The following is a 21,727-nucleotide window of genomic DNA, read 5'->3' on the forward strand; positions in this document are numbered from 1 at the left end:
TAAGCAGACCTAGCTTCTACAAAATGACGTAAAAGTCGCGCGTTTCTACGACTTTTAAGACCTTTAGCAATCGTACTGTCAGGCTTTAATAATCGTAAATAAAAGACGACTACTTGGATTAGTGTCTAGACTTTGTTAGGGCAGGCGTGTCTCACTCCGCGATTTCGTCGCTTTGCTACAGGTAGCTAAAAGTACATCCGTTCGGCCCCAATTTTGGGGAAAGTCATAAGCCGCGCGTGGCGCTGTCGCTACCTAGCGGCCGTATCTGTCGTAACAGACGCGTTTTGTTAGAAAGTGAGTCTTCTGTACTTAGTGCTATTATTTATTCTGTGGTTAGGGTGTTTATTTAAGAACGATGAAAACGATCACTTTGTGTTGGAATTGTATAGTATATCGTATACGGCTCTGGTGATTTGATGGCCCAGGGTGCACTTCTTCACTTTTTGTATTTTCATCGGCCCAATTGGGCATTACTGAGAAGGGTGTGATAAACGTTCTGCCGGTTTCTGTGAGATTGACCTAGGTCTCGTTGATAGAGGAGCGCTTTTAGCTGTTTCCAAATGCTCTAGCAATACAGACCTAGCTGATTCGTAGAAGGTTTTGGTTTTGTTATAAGTTTTTTCGGCAAAATAAGTGCAATCCTCGTTCTGTAATGCTACCAGCCTTGCATGAAACTCTTGCCAGAATCCGTCGAGGCCGGTCAACTTGTTATTGATGTTAGACTCAGTTCGGCGGCTTGGACCATCTTTTTTGTAGTTCTCAAATAGCCTGTTCATATTGGCCATGAGCTGATTTTGATCATTGCGAATCGCTTCCATTTCCTTTTGCGAACTCATCTTGATTTATTGATAGGTAGTAGAGTAGATATTGATAATAATAATAAGTATTAATCAACAAATAATTGACAATACTGTGGCCACTGATATTTGATGTTTGATAATAATATTGATTTCCTGATTTAAAATTGATGATAATTGCTGCAGCACTGATAATAATGATCTTTCAAGTTCGATATTCCTCTTACTCGGCGTGATAGTAGACGTCTCTTGATAGTATTGATATCTTCGATGATGAACTGATGCTGTTCTCCGATGACAATGAATATAATCAGGCTCTGGATGACTCACAGCGCCTGTTCAATCCGCACGGTGAGACCCGCTTGTGGGAGGCCGTTTGGACGAAATCACTGTCACAGTCACTGATAGCTTCGAAGGACCAGAAGATGTACGGGTCGTACATCTGAGTTGATATGATTCTTGATGGTTGATTGCAATCTTGATGGAAACACTGATTTCGGTATATGTATTTATCGATAACCAAGGTATATGAGTAAGTACTAGCTAGGAGCACGTATAAACGTAAACTAATTCATAAATCGATGTATGGCGTAATCGCAAATACAGCAATTATTATAAAGTCATTGTATTTAATGCTGACGCGAGAAATGTGCGATGCTTGCATTGTACATCAGTTACAGAAAAAAAAAAAGTTTACAGTGGAAACGCGTTTTCATCAGATAAAACACTTAAAACTAGTTATTCCGAGTATTCCGACTCACACAAAAAAGGCTTTTTCCTAAGGTGCGGTTAACGCTTCTCCTCGCTTCGCTATCGCTAGTCGTCACACCTATCTTTCGTCGCTGGCAGAACGAACACAGAAAACTAGTTTTAACTAGGATAAACCGGTTTTCACTAAAAACGGGGTTTTACGGTGGTACAAAAGTGACCCCGTTTCCATTGCAATTGAGTAGTCGATAGCTGAAATGGGTTTCTATTTCTATAACAGTATTGTTTAGCTTGTTAATGTACCTATTTCTGAACCCAATCACCTGGACTATTCAATAAACTCGATCTATCAGGAAATTAATAAACTTCTCTTTTAATTGAAATACGTTTTGATCGTGTTCATCTAGAAACTAGATAGCTTAAATATGGAAATGAATATTATTATTCAGAGAATAAACATTATTCATTCATTTCTTAATTTCTGTGCTTCTTCCGTATACCTATTTGTATCTGTTTCTATATTTATTTGATTCTTTCTTGTTTCTCTAAAAGACAGTGTAAGGCCTGAATGGACGCTTGAAGCGGAGCGTTCGGCGGGGCGTGCAGCGGGGCGTCGGGCTTACAAGTAAATTCAGCAGCGTGCACTAAGGCCGCTCCTATTATACGTTTGCATTTGTTTAACATGCACGCCGCACGCCCCGCCCCGCTGCACGCCCAACTCGAGCGTCCACTCAGGCCTTACACTTACCTACTGCCTTTCTGAATATCAGTAAATTAACATAGAAAAAAATCAATCTGATCATTGTTATAACATTTAAAGTAAAGTACCTACCCACTTCAGTTTTTAGGGAATCACTACCGTAAAATGGGGTGAGTAGGGGCAAAACTGACATTCAAACCTCGATAACATTTTATTTTTCATATGCAAACTGAATGGTGTATATAATAAGTGTTCCGGACGTTTGTATTTTAGTTTTTATTGTATTTTGGGTAGTTCCATTATTAAATGGAACTACCCAAAATACAATAAAAACTAGTTAAAGTTATTAAACTTTGACGATAAACAGGAAGTCCCACCTCACCCCGTAGTCCCTCGTAATTGGGGTGGGATGGCATTTCATACAAAGGTGATTTTGGAAGATTGTTGGATCTATTATTTTTATTATGAGTAGGATTACTATAGCTCCATTTTAAATTGGAATAAATTATTTTTGTAGCAGTAGCCTTGAAATCCCATCTCATCCCCCTTTTATCCCTTCTCTCCCCATTCATAACCCAACTCTCCCCGCGAACCCTACTCACCCCATTTTACGGTACCCTTCTTTTGTTATACAAAAGAGAAAAAAAGCGGCCAAGTGCGAGTCGGACTCGCCCATGAAGGGTTCCGTATTTAGGCGATTTATGACGTATAAAAAAAACTACTTACTATATGTACATCATATATTTTTTTTAGTTTTATCATTCTCTTATTTTATAAGTTACAGGGGGAAGGGGGGGGGACACACATTTTACCATTTTGGAAGTGTCTCTCGCGCAAACTATTCAGTTTAGAAAAAAATGATATTAGAAACCTCAATATCGTTTTTGAAGACCTATCCATAGATACCCCACACGTATGGGTTTGATGAAAAAAAAAATTTTGAGTTTCAGTTCGAAGTATGGGAAACCCCAAAAATTTATTGTTTTTTTTCTATTTTTGTGTGAAAATCGTAATGCGGTTCACAGAATACAACTACTTACCAAGTTTCAACAGTATAGTTCTTATAGTTTCGGAGAAAAGTGGCTGTGACATACGGACGGACAGACAGACGGACAGACGGACAGACAGACAGACAGACAGACATGACGAATCTATAAGGGTTCCGTTTTTTGCCATTTGGCTACGGAACCCTAAAAATGGCAAGAAATCTTAAACTGAAGCCAATTAATCCACCATTTCTTTCGAACACTGTAATCAAATAAATTCGATATTTAAATACCTACTTAATTAGTCCTTTCTTTACTTTTTAACTTTCGCAAAAACGGAAACGAGCTCACGTTCACTTGCTATTCTCAACTTTGTTTACTTTTGGTTAAGGTTGCATTTCTGTTAGCAAGACTGGACAAGTTTTGTTTTTTTGCATGACACTGGTATGACGTGGGTGTTTAACAGTAGAAAAGTTGAATCGAGCTTGCATTTGAGTACAAAGGACGCAAATTACAGGGATAGTGTTGCCAAGGGACAAATAATAAAGTTGAAGTAAAATCTAGACGAAGTTCTCCATACATTTTTAGGGTTCCGTAGCCAAATGGCAAAAAACGGAACCCTTATAGATTCGTCATGTCTGTCTGTCTGTCCGTCTGTCTGTCCGTCCGTATGTCACAGCCACTTTTCTCCGAAACTATAAGAACTATACTGTTGAAACTTGGTAAGTAGATGTATTCTGTGAACCGCATTAAGATTTTCATACAAAAATATAAAAAAAACAATAATTTTTTGGGGTTCCCCATACTTCGAACTGAAACTCAAAAATTTTTTTTTCATCAAACCCATACGTGTGGGGTATCTATGGATAGGTCTTCAAAAATGATGTTGAGGTTTCTAATATCAATTTTTTCTAAACTGAATAGTTTGCGCGAGAGACACTTCCAAAGTGGTAAAATGTGTGTCCCCCCCCCTGTAACTTCTAAAATAAGAGAATGATAAAACAAAAAAAAATATATGATGTACATTACCATGTAAACTTCCACCGAAAATTGGTTTGAACGAGATCTAGTAAGTAGTTTTTTTTTATACGCCATAAATCGCCTAAATACGGAACCCTTCATGGGCGAGTCCGACTCGCACTTGGCCGCTTTTTTAGTTCAAAAAACGATCCCTATGACTGACACTTATCTGACACATATCACTGGAAGTTATCCCTTCTCCATACATACACCCCGCCCACAGCTTTGAATTTAGAGTCTGTTCGGAAAGAGAACAGTCGTGAAATGTATATTGGGCCCCATACATTCTACGGTCGACCTTCTATTTCCGCATAGACTCTAGCTCTACACAATACCCCAATTCCCAAAAAAAAATTGTGATTGTTAAAAAAAAAGGTTTGATTGGCTAAAAAAAAATTCTATACCTATTACCTATAAAAAACCTCTTGCGAGGTATTTATCATAATAACATTACAATATTTGATGTTCTCAACCGCGCATGTAGGTATATGTATTGTAATGTAAACTCTACCGACATTTCCGACATTCCCGTGGGATAATTTTTGAGCTCCAGTCAGACTTCAATTTTTTCTCAAAATTCAGACTAAACAGGTTTCCAGAGATATTTTAAACCTAAGCTAAAATATTCAAAAAGGCATACCTTAAACCACATTCGCGTGGGCGCTTGTTTCAAAGGGAAACTGTAATGTGGAAACCGGCCGGCCGGCAATAATATTTCTACCTACACTCTGTCCGAGGGACTTATTCCAGCCTATTTGGCCTAGTGTTATAATCTAATCCTAATGGAGCTTAAAATTATGTAAACGTAACGTAACGTTTCATTATTACTTAAATAATGAAACATAATTGGGACTCTATCATTTTAACCATGTGTTGTATGGAATTAGGTAATTGGCCGAATGATTTTTATTTAATATTCTTTTAAGATGGATATTGAATATACATGTAAAAATTTATTCAGAGAGGGGTCTGTAAAATAATAATTAATTTAATATAATTTTTCTGTAAAAATGTGTCCCGCCGAGTTTGTTGCCGGTCCCATAATGGGATACCCTCCTCCAATTGAGGGGGGATTTAAATCTTCTCGGGGCAGAGGTGTAGGTTGGAGCCGGTGTAACTTTATTTGACGTTCATAATAATATAATAAATAATAAATAAATATTATAGGACATTCTTACACAGATTGACTAAGTCCCACAGTAAGCTCAATAAGGCTTGTGTTGTCATAAGCGCATTATAACTGTGCCTACTTGAATAAACTATCTTTTATCTTAAGTAGGTAAGTCGTTTTTTCTTAGTTATGTAATTCGTTATACTTACTTAACGTTTTCGTTTATTTTGGTCCTTTATAAGTATTTTTAGACTCGCATGAAAGGTCGATGAAATCATTCGAAGTTCAGAGAGTTTATAAACCTACGTAGCTTAGTCCTTTCAACTTAAATCTTACCTGAGACACCTTGAGAACAGAAATTCCTGTCTCATAAAGAATATACAGAGTCCCATTTCTCGAACGGACTAATATTACTAGTCCACTAACTGTCAAATCGTATGGGTTTCCATCTTCTTCTTATGGTGCCGTCTCCTGACAGAGGTTGGCTATCATTAGGGATATTTTCACTTTTGGCGCTGCAGCTCGAAACAGCCATGGGTTTCCATAACAACACACAAATATAATTCGAGAAATGGGCCCCAGATTTACATAAGCACATGTGTGATTTTAGAGACGTTTCAGACGATCTAAGATTCAAATCGAAGTTCCCTCGGAATAGAGACGTTCAGACGATACTCCGATACGTGCCGCGAATCTCAACTGCAGCGAATTCAACAGACGTCGCTAGAAGTTTGAATCCAACCTGAGTAGCGTTTTGAGATCTTATTATGCAATAATTGGCAGCAATTATAGCACCAAGGAACTTAATTCCTAATAGCTCTGTGAGCTGTAGAGCAGACCTCGCCGACCCCTATGGCCTTGCCATATTGAAAACTGTATCGAGAAAAATATCCTATATAATGATCGAATTGGCTCACCATGAATTCTGGTTGAATAATGCGACCTGTAGTAGAGGAGAAAATCCGGACATACGAAATATTTTTGCCCAAGCTGATGATTTGCTTTCGCTTGGTCAATAAAATCTTACTTGTAAATACCTACTATATATCAATAGCTTCGTATAAAAACCAATAATTGTATGTCTAAACATCTACCACACAAGTCGTCATCCACTCTCACAAGTGTTCGATCACTTTCCTCTTGTCAAAGAGATTGTTCAGAGCATTGATTTGATGGTATTTCTATTTGCTCTAGAACAAATACTTTCAACGCACTCTTACAACGTCGTATAAGCCAACGTTTCTAGGCTTTTATATGAACTTTTGTAGGTAAGTTAAAATCTTGGCGATATAAAGGCATTGGAAGAGAATAACGTCAAATTCAAGTGGATGTTCCGATGAAAGCTGGAAAGCGTTGGAAATGGGTCACGTTAGTTGCTGGAATGGTTAGACAGCTATCCGTTTCGGGAGTTTGTTGCAGAAAGAGCTTTTGCCAAATTAATAGGTACTAGTCAATCACAAGGTCAACACAATCACAAGGTAAAGTGTACAATTACATATACTTATGTACCATTTTGTTGATGTTAGTGTGAGGTTTAACTAAGTTTGTGAAGGAAGGTCAAAAGCAAAACTGACTGTTTTTATAAGTATCGGTTTCATAAGCAGGGGTCAGACAGGTAGGGCAGACAACTCGTCAAATAATTGGTGAATCTTCTTGAAATTAAACGTGTTTTGAGAATTGAAACTTACCTCTACAATAGCTAAAAGTGTACACCTCTCTACCTAGGTATAAATACGAATGTACATATACGTAATACATATATATGTATATTATGTATAAAGCAAAGTCAAATCAAAACATTCTTAAATGTCGCCTCCTCAGGGACGCGAATTTCTATTACTTCGGCATTGCAGCTTCCATTTAAGAGTATTCCAGAATTCTTTTCAAGCGAGAATTCTCTGCTCTGTCTTCCGAAGCATGAAATCACTAAGATATCTGCCTGGCGAGGCCAAGGATGTTATTATTGAGTGTTATAGTTTGTCAAAGGACTGTCTTATTTCAAACATAGACAGAGATCTTTGTCTTACACTAGTACTAGCACCCAAAAGAAAAGGATGAGTTTAGTTTTTTGGTTCTTATTTACTGACAAATTGGTTTGACCAATAGGTATTTGTGACCTTTAGTTATACGGGTCTATGTGACTTATGTAACCCTTAGCTATCATAAATAAAATTACAGAAAAACAAACCTGATCGACTGATACCATTATCAAAATCAAAACAGGCCAAGTGCGAGTTGGACTCGCGCACGCAGGGTTCCGCGCGTACCATTAGGCAAAAAATAGCAATAAAATCACGTTTGTTGTATGGGAGGCACTCACATATTAATTTTATTCGGTTTTTAGTAGGTATTTATTGTTATAGCGGCAACAGAAATACACCATCTGTGAAAATTTGAACCGTCTAGCTATCACGGTTCATGAGATAATACTTAAGTACAGCCTGCGGCGGTAGCACGGTCGCATTTTAATCACTTGTCACCATGCCTGTTACGTTCTAACAAGTATGTAAGTGCGAAAGTGACGGGCATAGTCACAGGCGATAAAAATGGAACCATGCTGCGCCCGCTGGTGACAGACAGACAGACGAACAGTGGAGTTTTAGTAATAGGGTCTCGTTTTTACCCTTTGGGTACGGAGGCCTAAAATATTACTTATCTAGCTTATTATGAGATATAGGTATGTATTAGAATACCTACACAGGGGAGAAAATTGATAGCTGTACCATAGAGAAAAAAATACATAGAGTGCTCACTCCATACTTACATCAGTTTTAGTACCAAAAAAACTATTAGCATCTAGCATCGAGTAGCGGAACTATCAGTACTGCTACTTGACAATAGATGTAGCAGTACTGATAGTTCCGCTACTCGATGCTAGATGTAGACACTGAAATTAATAGTCTGAACTGATGTATGGAGTGAGCACTCTTGTCTTACTATATTTCTCTATGGCTGTACTAACGTAACTAACGGCATAAGTTAGTTATTATTTATTAGCCGGTCATTATAACTTTTGCAGTCAAAGCTTTTAGGTGAATAAGTAATTTATCTGGCAGTTAGTGAACTAAGTCGATTTAAAATTATCTAGTTAAGGGTCATTCTCCCTAACTTCACTGAACTTTAAAGTTGTAAAAGACCGGCCAAGTGCAAGACGGACTCGCGTTCCAAGGGTTCCGTAAAGGGGTCCGACTCACGCTTGACTGCACATTTCTAATAGGTTTTCCTGGTGTAAAGAACTATATTGTGTTTTTTTTTAAATTTTAGACCCAGTCGTTTCGGAGATAAAGGGGAGGGGGGAATGATCAGACAGACAGACAGACGTACGAGTGATCCTATAAGGGTTCCGTTTTATCCTTTTGAGGTATTACGAAACCCTATAAAACGATATTTTTTTGAAAATCGGTTCTGTCCTGTATCTTTCTTAAAGGTCATTAGGAATCAGACTGCTCCAGCATTACTGCTTCATTGCAGTATTGCGGCGCGACATTGCTGCCGTTAATGTCAAAAATCCAGTGGTGAAGGCCGGATTCGAACCGGCGTCTTTAACAATCCGGGCTAACGCCTTGAACCCCTTGGCCACCCCGCCACCACAGAATAACTAATAGTACTACCGTACAGAAAATTCACTCCTTCACAAAAGTCAGATTTAGGTATAAAATTACACCTATATCGCCGCCTGCAAGCAAAATTGAAACTTATAACCGCGCACGAACCGTGAATCTCCTTTGCGCGCCGCAGTTTTATGACCGAGCTGTGAGTGTCGGCACGGGGTTATCACTTGACAAGTTTTTATACCTAAAGTCTATTTTTTTATTCGGTAGACTAAAATTACATTTCATAGTATGAACATCATGTGTCATTTCATACTATGAAATGTCATTTTAGTCTACCGAATAAAAAAATAGACTTTATACCCACTGATTTATTATTTTTAAGATAAATATGTAGGAATTGCAAACGTTGATTATGTAAACATACATTTTTATCCGGAGATAGTATGTCTGATTCTCAAGGAAGTAAGTTTCGAAGCCATTGTGTATTTTCAATTTTATGCGGGCAATTTTATGCAAAATCCGGGCAGCAACATCGATTTGGACACTTGCGATAGGAATGCTGCAGTCTCGCTGCAATACTGCCGCAGTAATTAGCCCTGTCAACTGCGTTAGGTAAGTACCGCTGAAAACGTCAAACTTAATAGAAATGGCTTGATAAAATTACCTTTTCAGGGTTCCGTACCCAATGGGTAAAAACGGGACCCTATTACTAAGACTCCGCTGTCCGTCCGTCCGTTTGTATGTCTGTCACAAGGCTGTAACTCATGAACCGTGATAGTTAGACGACACGTCTGTTGCCGTTATAAGTAGTTATAACAACGAATACTCTACGAAAACCAAAATACAATAAATATTTAAGTGGGGCTCCCATACAACAAACGTGTTTTTTTTGCCCTTTTTTGCGTAATGGTACGGAACCAATAGTGCGCGAGTCCGACACGCACTTGGCCGGTTTTTGATGTTTCCTGCAGCAATGCAGCAATAATGCTTGTAGTTTAGCGGCGCGACATTGCTGCCGTTAATGTCGAAAATCCGGACAGCAACATCGATTTTGACATTTTGAGCAGCAATTAATGCAAGTAAATAACAATGTCGCGCCGCAATACTGCCGCAGTATTTTTTTTTAATATTTATTGCACAAAAGAAAAGCTTATCGTACAAAAGGCGGACTCAATGCGAAAAGCATTCTCTACCAGTCAACCTTAAGGCAAAGCAGAGAGATTGTGGGCGGTGCTACTGCTACTACTACTACTACTAACAGTAAGCAGTAATGCTGGTCTCAATCCTAATCCTAACATTACTTTAAGCGGATCTTACGTAATGAAGAACTTTTAAGTAGGTAAGCTTCGACATGATCAAGTTATTTCAAGTACATTTTGTAATGAAATTCTTCTGGACAGCCTGGAGTTCTGAAGTAGCGGGCTTAAAGCTTCTTAAAGTAATACTTTAAGCATGTTAACTTTAGTTTACTGTAACTGTAAAAAGTTAGAGTTGCTATTTGGGTATCTAAGTTAAATAGGTAAGTATACATTTAAGGGTTTAGTATCCGCAGGGTTGCCAACGAAATGTTATTGAGTTCTCATTGAGTTTAACGAGACTTCTAGCAACGAAAACTAGTAGGTACATAGTACATAGACATAATTATGTAAGTACCTAATTTGAATTTTCAACTGTAGCCTTACTACGAATGCCTTGGCAGTGTCAACCTGACATATTCGCTAACGTCTGCGTAACTTACTTTCTATGCATCTCGCTCGGATTCGCATATTAGTGCGGAAATTTCATGTTATTTCAAAATGTCGTTAAGGAAGCATAACTTAGATTGTATGGCGGCAGTAGTAAGTTGACGTTTATGGTGAGACTTCCACACTTTGTCGCTGGAAAGCATAAATCTAGTATAACTGGATCAGGCATGAGGGGTGGGGGGAAATGACTGAACGGGATAGTCGTAGGTATGTATCTTTCAGTAGGAGTAGCAGCGAAAGCGCTATAATTGTTTGTCCTTGTCACAGTCTCACTTTTTTTTAATTCCCTACCGTAAATTTACCCGTATATCGACCTGCTATAAATACCTGACAGTAACTTGGCAGTAACTTGCCCTTATCTAATCTAACGGGCAAATATGTCGTAAAACTGTGTGCTGTGACGTCACTGTCGCCAAATCATGTAGATTGTAGGGCATAAGGATATTCGTTATGTGCACGACTGGTGCTGCCCTAATTTTATCGGACTTTCTACGTTAAATCTTATGGAGTAAAATTAGTTCAAGCGACTGCCGCTAGTACCTACTAATATCGGACATTACCTGTGTTTGTGACGATCAGCGCCACTTCCCCCTCCACCGACTTCGCACATTGCCAATAAGGCTGAGCGAGTTGGACACAATGTCACAGAATAAGTAATAGTATTATCATACAGAACGGACACGCACCGCCCCGCCCCGATTCGGATTACCTCGCCCGCGACAGGCCACGACATGAATGTGTGCGTAAGTCGCTCTACTGAGAGCATGTCAGGATTCCGTCAGAAACTCAATGACGCGTGTACAGACGTGCCGCGCACACATATAAACGCAAATCATTTTTGATGTATGGCGTATCCGCCCTGTGACAATGTCTCGATCCGTTTATATAAAATAAGAAAATATAAACACTTTTTCGTAACTGAAAAATTCACTGTTTTTACAAATCTTTTACAATTATTAAATCAGACGTTATTCAATTAATAGTCAGAGCTGACTATTAATTGAATAACGTAGTTCTATGGCAACATATTTTTATGAATGGAAGAAAAAACCCAGACAAAACCAAAAATAACATTTGTATTCTTATACTTCGTATCGTAGGTTCATGTGGAGCATAGTTGTAGTACTGAACCGATTTGGGTGGTGTTACAGTAGTTCTAGATTGTAAATACGATCTTCTTGTTTTATATACAAGTATATATTGTACCTATCGTACCCTTTGTCCCTATTATTACTACATACCCATTTGTATGCATGCTCGCTATACATTATTAACCTATTCGCTTCGATCCGCCCCAATGCGCGCACAAAGGCATAGGCATAGATCTATAAATAGAAGGGGGTGAGGTCGATAACCGGTACACTGCAGTTTATAATGAAATATCTTCCCACTCGTTCACCTAGCCCTTTACTATGGAATCTCTCATCGTGTGACGTCAGTCGATAAAGCTTCGAATTATTTTAGACTAGCAACCCGCCCCGGCTTCGCACGGGTTACACAAAACCGTAACAAATTATACACCTGAACCTTCCTTAAAAATCACTCTATTGATAGGTGAAAACTAGGGATTGCTCCCGGTACTGAGTTTGTATGGCGAGAACCGGGAATTCCCGGGAATTCCCGGTTCCCGGGAATTCCGGGAGCAATCCCTAGTGAAAACCGCATTAAAATCCGTTCAGGAGTTTTTGAGTTTATTGCGACCAAACATATACACAAAGTACACAAACAGACAGATGCGGCGGGGGACTTTGTTTTATTATACGGTGTAGTGATAGTGATAGGTCAGTCTTTATCTAACTGAGGCTGAGTGGAAAGTTAATTATGCTGTAATTCTGTAAATTTACTAAAACTTATTTCAAATCGTCATTGTTTAATTGCTTAATAAACGCCCATGATACAAGTTTTGAAACGCAGTCAGGAGGATAATAATATAGCGGGCGAGTACCCTGTAGGTAAACTCGTGGTAAGGGTACCTGTATCGTCCTACGTGAGGACTTTGGCGTACTATCGTAGTAAAATGAGTGAAGTTTCTGTAATAATGTTGTTGGAAACGTAACTGTATTTTAGGACTGTTATGAGTTTAATGACACAAACACAGACTTTTATTTGGATTCAATTGAGTTTTATTTGCATGAGAACCATGTCCGTAATATTGGTTAGTATGATAATATTAACTACCTTAACCTCGTGTTCATCGTATTATGATAACATTGAATTAAAGGGGTAATGCAAAATTGTAGTTATTCTATTGTTTTTTCCGGTGTGCTAGATGCAGTGTGTTATTGTTACCTACTTATAGGTAGGTATACTTACCTATAAGTATAGGTATATTATTTAGTATAATATATTATTTGACCATACCCAATGGGTGGGTTAAACTTTTGATATTGAGTCAACCCCGAAATCGCTAAATTTTTTTGTTGAAAACATATAGGTACCTCCTACACATACTTACCTATGATAATCTAGCCGATATGTATAAAAATATTAAAAGTTGCTCAGTATTTATTATTTAATATGTACGAGTAGGTACATACCACATTTTTTACCTTTCAGAGATAAGAATTTCATAGTTCAAATCCAAAATATTCTCACACACGTTTTTATTCTACTAACCATAAACATGTTGTTAACACCATAGTACAGTACCCAAAGGAAATCGAGTGTGGATTTTCAACCCTAACGGTTTTATAAATACCCACTGGCTCGGCCATTGTAAAAACGTGGTCATCCAAGTGTGTGCACAATATCTGCTCTAGCGTGGATACTGTCCACGCTTTAAATAGGACTTTGAAATGGATTTTCGTATGTTTTTGTATTTTGAACTAGGGCATGGACTTTAAATAATCAGCCGAACTCATTGAGTAATAAATATTAGTTGTGGTTTGTGGTAATTGCTACAACTGTTCCAAATTTTAGGTATCTACCTACGTCAAACGGTCTCTGAGAAAAACGCATTTAACTGATTTGCAAGACCGAAGTGATCCCATAAGTGTTCCGCGAACAAAGTTTTGTGGGGAACACTAAACTAAGTAGGTATTTCATAAAGAAATAAAAATTGGGTAAGAAAGTTGCAATTTATCCACATAATGTGTATCTGCAGTAATCTGTACAAGTAATCTAAAAAAAGTAAAGTAAAGTAAGTAAAAGCGTTATAACCGATGATTTTGAATGATAAATATTTAATGACGATCGCTCCTTTGAATTAGATTGCTAGCAAGAAAAACAAAAACAAAAAATTTCCCGTACCGGGAATCGAACCCGAGCCTCCTGGGTGAAAGCCAGGTATCCTAGCCACTAGACCATACGGGATGTTATAGTCAACGCCGAAATTTAGCTTAATCTTCTCAATCAATTTTAATCATGCAAACGGGTCTACTGCGATTGTTTAATAACTTAGTACAATCAAGTTTGTGTGATTAAACGGTTAAAATATGTGTACAAAACGCGAGAGTTTAAAGTGTTCTTAATCATTGTAGTAATAATAATGCCATTTTCACTGTTTTGTTATGTAAAATGGTGATAATTAGCCAAGAAGACAATTAAAATATTGCTTTACTACACAAGACTTTATAAAGTCTATTTTTTTATTCGGTAGACTGAAATGACAGTTAATAGTATGAACATGAAATGTCATTTCATACTATTAACTGTCATTTCAGTCTACCGAATAAAAAAATAGACTTTAGAACCTATTAGCTGCCATTACCATGTCACCTACAAGAATAATTACGTGCCTTTAACGACATCTAGCGGATATGAGTGGCATTCGGAAGAACGGTGCGTAAGGTAGTAAGAGTACATAGTTAGAGTCACATTATTTTGATAGATGGCGCTGTGCTGAACAGTGTTGGGACACCTATAGCTCTTTCAGTAGGTACCTAATGTTGAACTTGTGCTGTAGGTGGCGTTGGTGTTTTCTCAAATTATTTACTACAATTTCAGGTTACTAAATGAACCTAGTTTTACAGTAGTGTCGATACAATTTAATAGATGGCGCTTTTACAAATTATGCTTAAAATGGAATAATGGCTTTGACACAGAGTAAATAATAGCAGGTACTACCATGTATACTACTAGCTGGTACTACTAGGTAAGCTTTTGAGCTTATGATAAGCTCAATGGTGCTGTAACTACTTTTTTTTTCTGAAGTAATCTACTGCACTATTTATTATGAAATGTATTTGGGATAGAAAAAAAACACCGTTGAATGCATCAAAGATATTGTTAATGTATAGCTTAATATTTTAATATTGCGTATAATTTGTCAAAGAATAATGCAAACACAGCAACGTTAATATGAATATTTCTTTATTTTTAACAATAAACTCTAGACAGGAGGTATTTTATCACTTATTTTATTAATCTATCTAACTATTTACTAAATATTTTGCCACGTACATTCAGAAAGACAGAATTAATTCTTACATTATGGGTAAGTAGGTAGGTAGGTAAAGAAACGGGTAGGTAAATACGTTATACTATTATTATAGGTAAGTACTCTTATTTTATAATTAAAACAAATTTGCAAGGAAATTCAATTACTAGAACGTTAAATACTGTTTTTTTTTTCACCAAATCATAAAACATATAAATTAAACAATCGATTCTTCGAACCATATTTATTAACATAAAAATATGATACTGATTTTATCTTAAATATACCAATATTTAGAACGGGACCAATGGCTGACCAAAAGTGAAGCTGTCATTAAGTAGATAGGTACTTTTTCTGTGAAGATATGACGTTATTATGGCACTCCCACATTTCTTCACGTCAAAGTCGGTGCATTTTGGTCTGACTATATTAACTTCGCAATATATGGCATCATTCCAAGAGTGAATTATTAATGTAGAATTGATATCATATTTTATATTTCTCAATACCTTTTATTCGCAGCAATTAAAACAACATTCTTGGATTCTTTCATGTACTTACCCTTTACACAATGAAAGGTATTTTATAATCAGTTAAAATGTACGCCATCCGATTCAAATTATCCATAAGAAAAGGAGATTTAAAAGAAAAGGTTATGAAACAATTGAAAAGGTTGTGAATTTTTAAAGGCCAACCAAGGTTATTATGCACGTTTGGTAACTATAACATACAAAGCTTTGTGCATTTGTTGCGTCATATTTTCGTATTAACATTAATATTTTATAGGATACCAACGATACTAAAAGTAGTGATATCTACAAAGATGATTTTCAATGTTTTACCAGCCATTTTACAGTGAAAAGGTTATGGAGAGGCTTAGGATATATAGGTACTGTTATAGATAGGAATTTTGATCGGATATAGTTTTAAGACCCCATGTGACATACCTACGAAAATAGTCATAATTATGTTAGTTATGGATGTCATAAAAAGTGGTAACATGACATTTGGTACTGTTGTTATGACACCCAAAATACCAATAGGAGTAGAGCAAAAAATAGCTGTAAGTATCTAATTTAATATGTATACAAAATATTTCAGAATCTAAGATAAAGATAAGTAAATAAGATAATCTAGGTAAAAACAGGCAAACGTACTTATATTCAACATAATTTGACTAAATCAAAAGTAACATTATAAAATAAACAACAAAGTTTAAGAAATTCAACAGCATAGCTATACCTAATTTGATTGTATACAAAAAAATCTAGGAATCAGACTAATTAAAATACCTAACATCAATTAGAGCTGGTAAAAATACGCAAGATAAAGTAACTTCATCATGACTAGAACAACAGTAACATGTCAAAAGAAACATTAGCCTAGCCAAGTGCCAATTATAGAAAACGTCAGTCGAATTTAAATAATTCATATATGGAAATGATGGCATGACTTCGTCGCATCTGTCATCCTGATTAATTTTTACTTTTCGACTTTTAATTTTACGCTTCAACTCACGTATTTTTAGTCATTTGCGTGACATGTTTCGGAGAGCCTAAGGTTTCCATTTTCAAGCACTAATAGTGCGTGAGCAGAGCGGTCACGATATACGTGAGTTAACCCGTAAAATGCTTAATTTTCGACACTTCTTCTTAATTGTCACATTGGCTATGGTCTCGGAGACATTGAAAACTAGGTAAATAATAGCAGCGCGTCACACGAGGTCTTCCGCAGCAGGCCTCTAGGCCTCCGTCTAGTGCGCGTCTCGCCGCCTCCGGCCGGGGCCGCCCTCGTAGTTGGCCGCCGCGAGGCCGAGTAGGTGCTTGGCCTGCATGGCGCCGGAGTAGCCGCGGCTGAGACCCAGGTCTATGGCGCGTTTCTCGCTGGAAAATTTAATGAATGCGTCAAAAAAAAATATGAAGTCAGCTTAAGACACGACACGATAAGGCCATCGCTTATGCGAACTGGGGCTAATTTTATTGTTTTATTTCTAGGTATATTTCTTTTGTGTCCTTATCAAAATTGTTTGTTGTATGGATCTAGGAAATAAAAATGATATTTTTGTAAATATGTAAATTGAAGTTCCGATGTGTTTCGCACATGGTACTTATGGGCATTTTCATTGTATATAGGCAGACTAGGCCTAAGGAACGATACCTACTAATAGTCTATCAATAATGGTGCCATAAATACCAAAATATCCATAAGTGTATCTAACTTGGGTGTCATTCTGAATCCCTAACAACGTTTGTCCTAAAGTCACTTGCCCTAACTGGTTTGTCCTAATGGGCACATGCCATAACGATCATTTGTCATAACGATTATTTTCCATAATGCAAGGTTCTGAAAAATGGTTAGGTTTTAGAACTTGCTGCCACAAAAGTGGGTTAGGTTAGGGTTCAACTGCGACCCTCGCAAAAAATATAATATGCATAATAACATTAGGATAAGTAATCAATATTAGGATAATCAAAATTAGGGTTTTTAGTGTTAGGACAACAGTTGTCCTAACACTAAAAACCCTAATTTTCATAATGATCAGTTACTGATCATTATGAGAAACAATATTAGGGAATGCATCGATAGGAGAAAATACTTTAGGGATTTAGATATAGATCCATCTAACTTATACTGAATTTTAGGTTTTTATAATTTTTAACTATAAATCTTACTTTATTAGATAAATAATTTAAAAAGATACTATCTTATTAATATCTGTCTATAATATCGAAATACTATGTCAATGTAATTATTACGATTTTTCTAGACATTAAAAGCAAAACATAATGGCAATAGAGGGAAAGAAAAATATTATGGTGCCTAAAGGAAAATTTTGAAATAAAAACCTATCAGTAAAAGCTTAGAATTATTTTGAGTTATACAACTTTTCCTTAAAACGGCATTTGCAATGCTAAAAATGTTCCGACATAGTTGGCGAAACACGTAACGGACACAAAAATACCGCAGAGTTTTACAAACTTTTACAAAATGCTGTGTCTCGCCCAAAAAAAAATGTTCCCTTTGCGGTAAATATATTTAAGAAAAATGGGTAAGTACCTTACCTATTCAGTTTCTACGATAACATACAGGTTGAATCATAAGAGTGCAATAAATATAGGCATATACAGGGCGTCCCATCTGCCACATGGAGGGAAAGTACCCTGAATATTGTAATTTTACTGACAGAACACATTACTTTAATTAAAAAAAAAACAATTTAAACTGCATTCATAGATTTTATAATAATTACATGGTTGAACCGGGAATCGAACCTGCTACACGAGAAAATTTACCCTGTAGCTTTATCATACCGATCGAAAGGCCTTTTAGCCCTTTTCAATCTTTAAGATCTACAGGCCTCCTTAAATTTTTGCCGTTCTGTTCTATTTTGTGCTCTTTCCACCCATTGTGAGGCACCCATTAAGGATTATTTTTTGCTAAATAACATAGTGTCAGAAATAAAAAGAAGACAATTAATTTTAAAATTTTTGAGACTTGGAAGTCGGTTAAAAAATCGACAGGGAGCGAAATAATCAAAAGAGCGCGACTTTGTTCAACAGAATGGGACTCATTTTGAGCATTTGATAAATTAAATTGATTAATTTTGAATTAAAAATGTTAAAATTCATTGTCTTTATTTCTGACACTAAAATAAACTAAAATTCGGTGTATAAAAACTCAGTATGCTTAAATTATCATGCAAATATGCAAGCGCTATTAAAATAATCAATTATTCATGCACAAAAATATAACGACATTCATAATTTTCATGCCACAACGTACCTAGTAATGTCATCTTTATAACTGTGGAAAAATGAAAACATGTCAAAATGATCATTAAAATACATGCAGTAAAATGCATAATATTCATTCGCTTTTAAGACGTACCTAGTAATGTCGTCTTTAAAGCTGTGGACAGACGGAAACAGGTCAAAATATGAAAAATATGAGTAAAGATTACTTAAATCAGGTAAGTAGGTAAATATGAGCATTCTTCAAATATTTTTTATAGTAAACACCACTATAACAAATTATAAGTTGTGTTGACTTGAAACTTTTAATTTTCGTTTCTCCATGGTCTACTAAGATTTTTTTATTCAACAATATAATTAATAAAAAAAATGGCGCCTATTACTTTAACCACAATTTAAAAATAACCTAAAATTACTGCATGAGCCTTGATTTAAGTAATCTTTAAAATATCCGTAACATTTAAAATTTAAAGTTGGGTTGCCAATTCATTTCAATTTAAAGATGAATACAATCAATTTTGAAAACACATGACGGAGAATAGTCATGCAAATATGATTGCAGATTGATTGCAGAAAATGTTATATGTACGTACATTGTACAGTACCGGTCAAAAATATAAATATGTTATCTAATGTCTAATCACAAAAGTCTCGAGATATGATGTCTCGCTCGCGCCAATACAAGTGCGATCGAAATGCGGGCGCGAATGATAACAAAATTACAACATTTAGATATCATTTTAACATAAAAATGGAAGTTCGGATTGGCCTACTTGCCATAACTTTTCATTGGCTAAACAAGAAGTCTGTAAGGTTCATTACGTACATCCTGCTGATGTCACGATACGAGTAAGTATGAAAGTATTTCAGCGTTTATTAATATTATTGACCGGTAGGTGTACTTTATGTTGACGATATGTTACGTAGACTGTATAGGTCACATAAATGGCCTAGTTCATGGCATGGGTGGCATGGACTTACTTTTCCATTTTGCGTTCCATCTGGATGAGGTTTCCGAGGCGGTTCAGCATGTCCATGATCTCCTCAGGGTCGTAGGGGCCGTCGTTACGGTAGTAGTTGTTTTGACTGTAAATTATATAATAAACATATTAAATAAGGAAGTTTTTTCTTGATTATACCAAAAATGATCATGGTAAGTTTATATCCAGATTCTAGAATTTTCTAGTTATCTAGTCGTAAGTGACCCTACGAAACAGGAGTTCCCGGGATCGAATCTCGGTAAGAGCATTTACTCGATTTGCGTATTTATCACGGATATTTGTACCTGAATCACAGAATAAATAATAGTACTAGGTACAGAAGATTCACTCTCTAACAAAACGCGACTATTACGAGCAGGCGTCCCCTATGGCTAGACATCAAAATTGGTGTGGGCCGCAAGTACTCGTAGGTCCTTGTAGCGACGCGACGAAATTGCGGAGTGAGCCACGCCTGCCTGAATTATGTATGCTGACAACTAAGAAAACAAAGAAGTTTAACGTAGTCGATTATGACAAAGAGGATCAAATACCACTACCTGGGGTAAGTCGCCGCCGGTACCGCCAGGAGGAGTCCCACCAGCGCGCAGCTTGCCAGGACACAGCTTGCTCGAACCATTCTGGAACCAACAATAAAGGATGTTAATACAAAGATGATGAAGAATGATGATGATGATTATAAAGGTTATACAAAGTAAGTAGTTAACTGACAAGTCAAAGCTTTGGGAATAAATCAAATTATTTTAAGACAAGTGAATAATTCATTTATTTAGGTTAAATTGAATGTGGAAACCCAAAAAAGGATGGCGGTGCACTCAAATCTCCTCGGCGCTCAATAGCACAATAATTCTGGTTCAAAAAATGCAAATGACTGTCAATGGTAATGTGTCCCGTTGTTAATTTAAGAGAGAAGAAGAAGAGTTAAACATTATTGTACAATTATTTATACGATTTAATTATGAACTCAATAGTAAAATAACATCAACATCCGTTTTAACACGTTTAAACTGGGATGGGGTCGAAAGACCCCATGCAAAGTACCTATCTATGCTTCATTACGAATTACACTAATTATTGTCACAGCGAAGGTGTTAATGGCAATGTTGGCCGAAACGTTAATGCAATTGAAAATGTTGGCATTTAACCATTATAAATTGAACCTTAAACCGTAACGGACGATTACAGTTTACGGTTCAATGTATAATGGTTAATGGCCAACATTTTCAATTGCATTAACGTTTCGGCCAATACTGGTTAAGGGGACGGTATATGACGTTTTCGATTTAGAGCTCACTTTGTGCAATCAATTTGTTCAAGAAATGTTTAATAACTGCATTAAATTATACGTAAATTTGTTCACGAAGAAGCCGTGTACCGGCTCTTCACGGCATAATATTTTTTATTTGCTGTAATTCTCTACAAATCGACACTAAAAGTATCCAAAAATCAAAATATGGAGTTCCGTTTGAGCAACACGCATTACAGTTTTGCCTTTAACAGTAATTGAGTTGTTGTGTGATTTTGAAAGCTAGATAACTAAACTAGCAAATTATTATCTACTTATATTTTTACTCACAAATACAACACAAAAATTCAATCCCAAATGTAAACTTTCGTACAATTTCCATACATTGACGACATCACTCAAAATTCTTCTTCGAGTCAGATGGCCGCTGGCCTTGGATCGAAGCAGACGTGTACGTCGTCGTAGCTCGTTTTTGACATTATTTAGACATTTCATCATATACGCATACGAAAATGTATACCAGTAGATAAATTGTATTTCAAAAAATAGGGTAAATACATTTATTTAAAATTTGATTTGTTGTTATTTACAGGTCGTAACGATCGAAAACAGCAGTAAACTATCCTAAAACAATACGATTACAATTGAATTTAAGTAACTTGTTCCTTCAAAACCCGCTTAAAATGAAAAAAGTTTAAAGACTCGTTTTACTGATTGGGATTGATTTTCATT

The 21,727-nt window shown here is 36.5% G+C and overlaps 1 protein-coding gene, 1 long non-coding RNA gene and 1 other non-coding gene across 6 annotated transcripts in view; 1 reads left to right on the plus strand and 2 right to left on the minus strand.

The window, feature by feature from the left end:
• The first annotated feature begins 4,021 nt into the window (after nt 1-4,021).
• LOC134651510 (uncharacterized) overlaps nt 4,022-21,727 on the plus strand; it is a 213,947-nt gene continuing 196,241 nt past the window's right edge. The window contains exon 1 of the long non-coding RNA XR_010097116.1: nt 4,022-4,076. This is a non-coding gene — a long non-coding RNA (uncharacterized LOC134651510). The remainder of the gene's footprint in view (nt 4,077-21,727) is intronic.
• Nucleotides 13,862-13,933, minus strand: Trnae-uuc (transfer RNA glutamic acid (anticodon UUC)). Its single transcript has one exon. It is a non-coding gene; the product is annotated as a tRNA-Glu (tRNA).
• On the minus strand, nt 16,659-20,391 carry LOC134651534 (diuretic hormone class 2). 4 transcript variants are annotated; one of them, XM_063506637.1, is made up of 5 exons: nt 20,286-20,391; nt 19,733-19,837; nt 18,888-18,908; nt 18,783-18,803; nt 16,659-16,882 (listed from the first exon to the last, which is right to left on the minus strand). In XM_063506637.1, the coding sequence occupies exons 1-5, from the start codon at nt 20,366-20,368 to the stop codon at nt 16,753-16,755; spliced, it is 360 nt and encodes a 119-aa protein (XP_063362707.1). In that variant the 5' UTR covers nt 20,369-20,391; the 3' UTR covers nt 16,659-16,752. The 4 variants fall into 4 exon arrangements, with proteins under 4 accessions (XP_063362707.1, XP_063362710.1, XP_063362711.1 ...); XM_063506640.1 differs by lacking the exon at nt 18,783-18,803; XM_063506639.1 differs by lacking the exon at nt 18,888-18,908 and having other exon boundaries at nt 16,663-16,882.

This window comes from Cydia amplana, chromosome 10 (genome assembly GCF_948474715.1).
Source record: "Cydia amplana chromosome 10, ilCydAmpl1.1, whole genome shotgun sequence".
In the NCBI taxonomy this organism is placed as follows: domain Eukaryota; kingdom Metazoa; phylum Arthropoda; class Insecta; order Lepidoptera; family Tortricidae; genus Cydia; species Cydia amplana.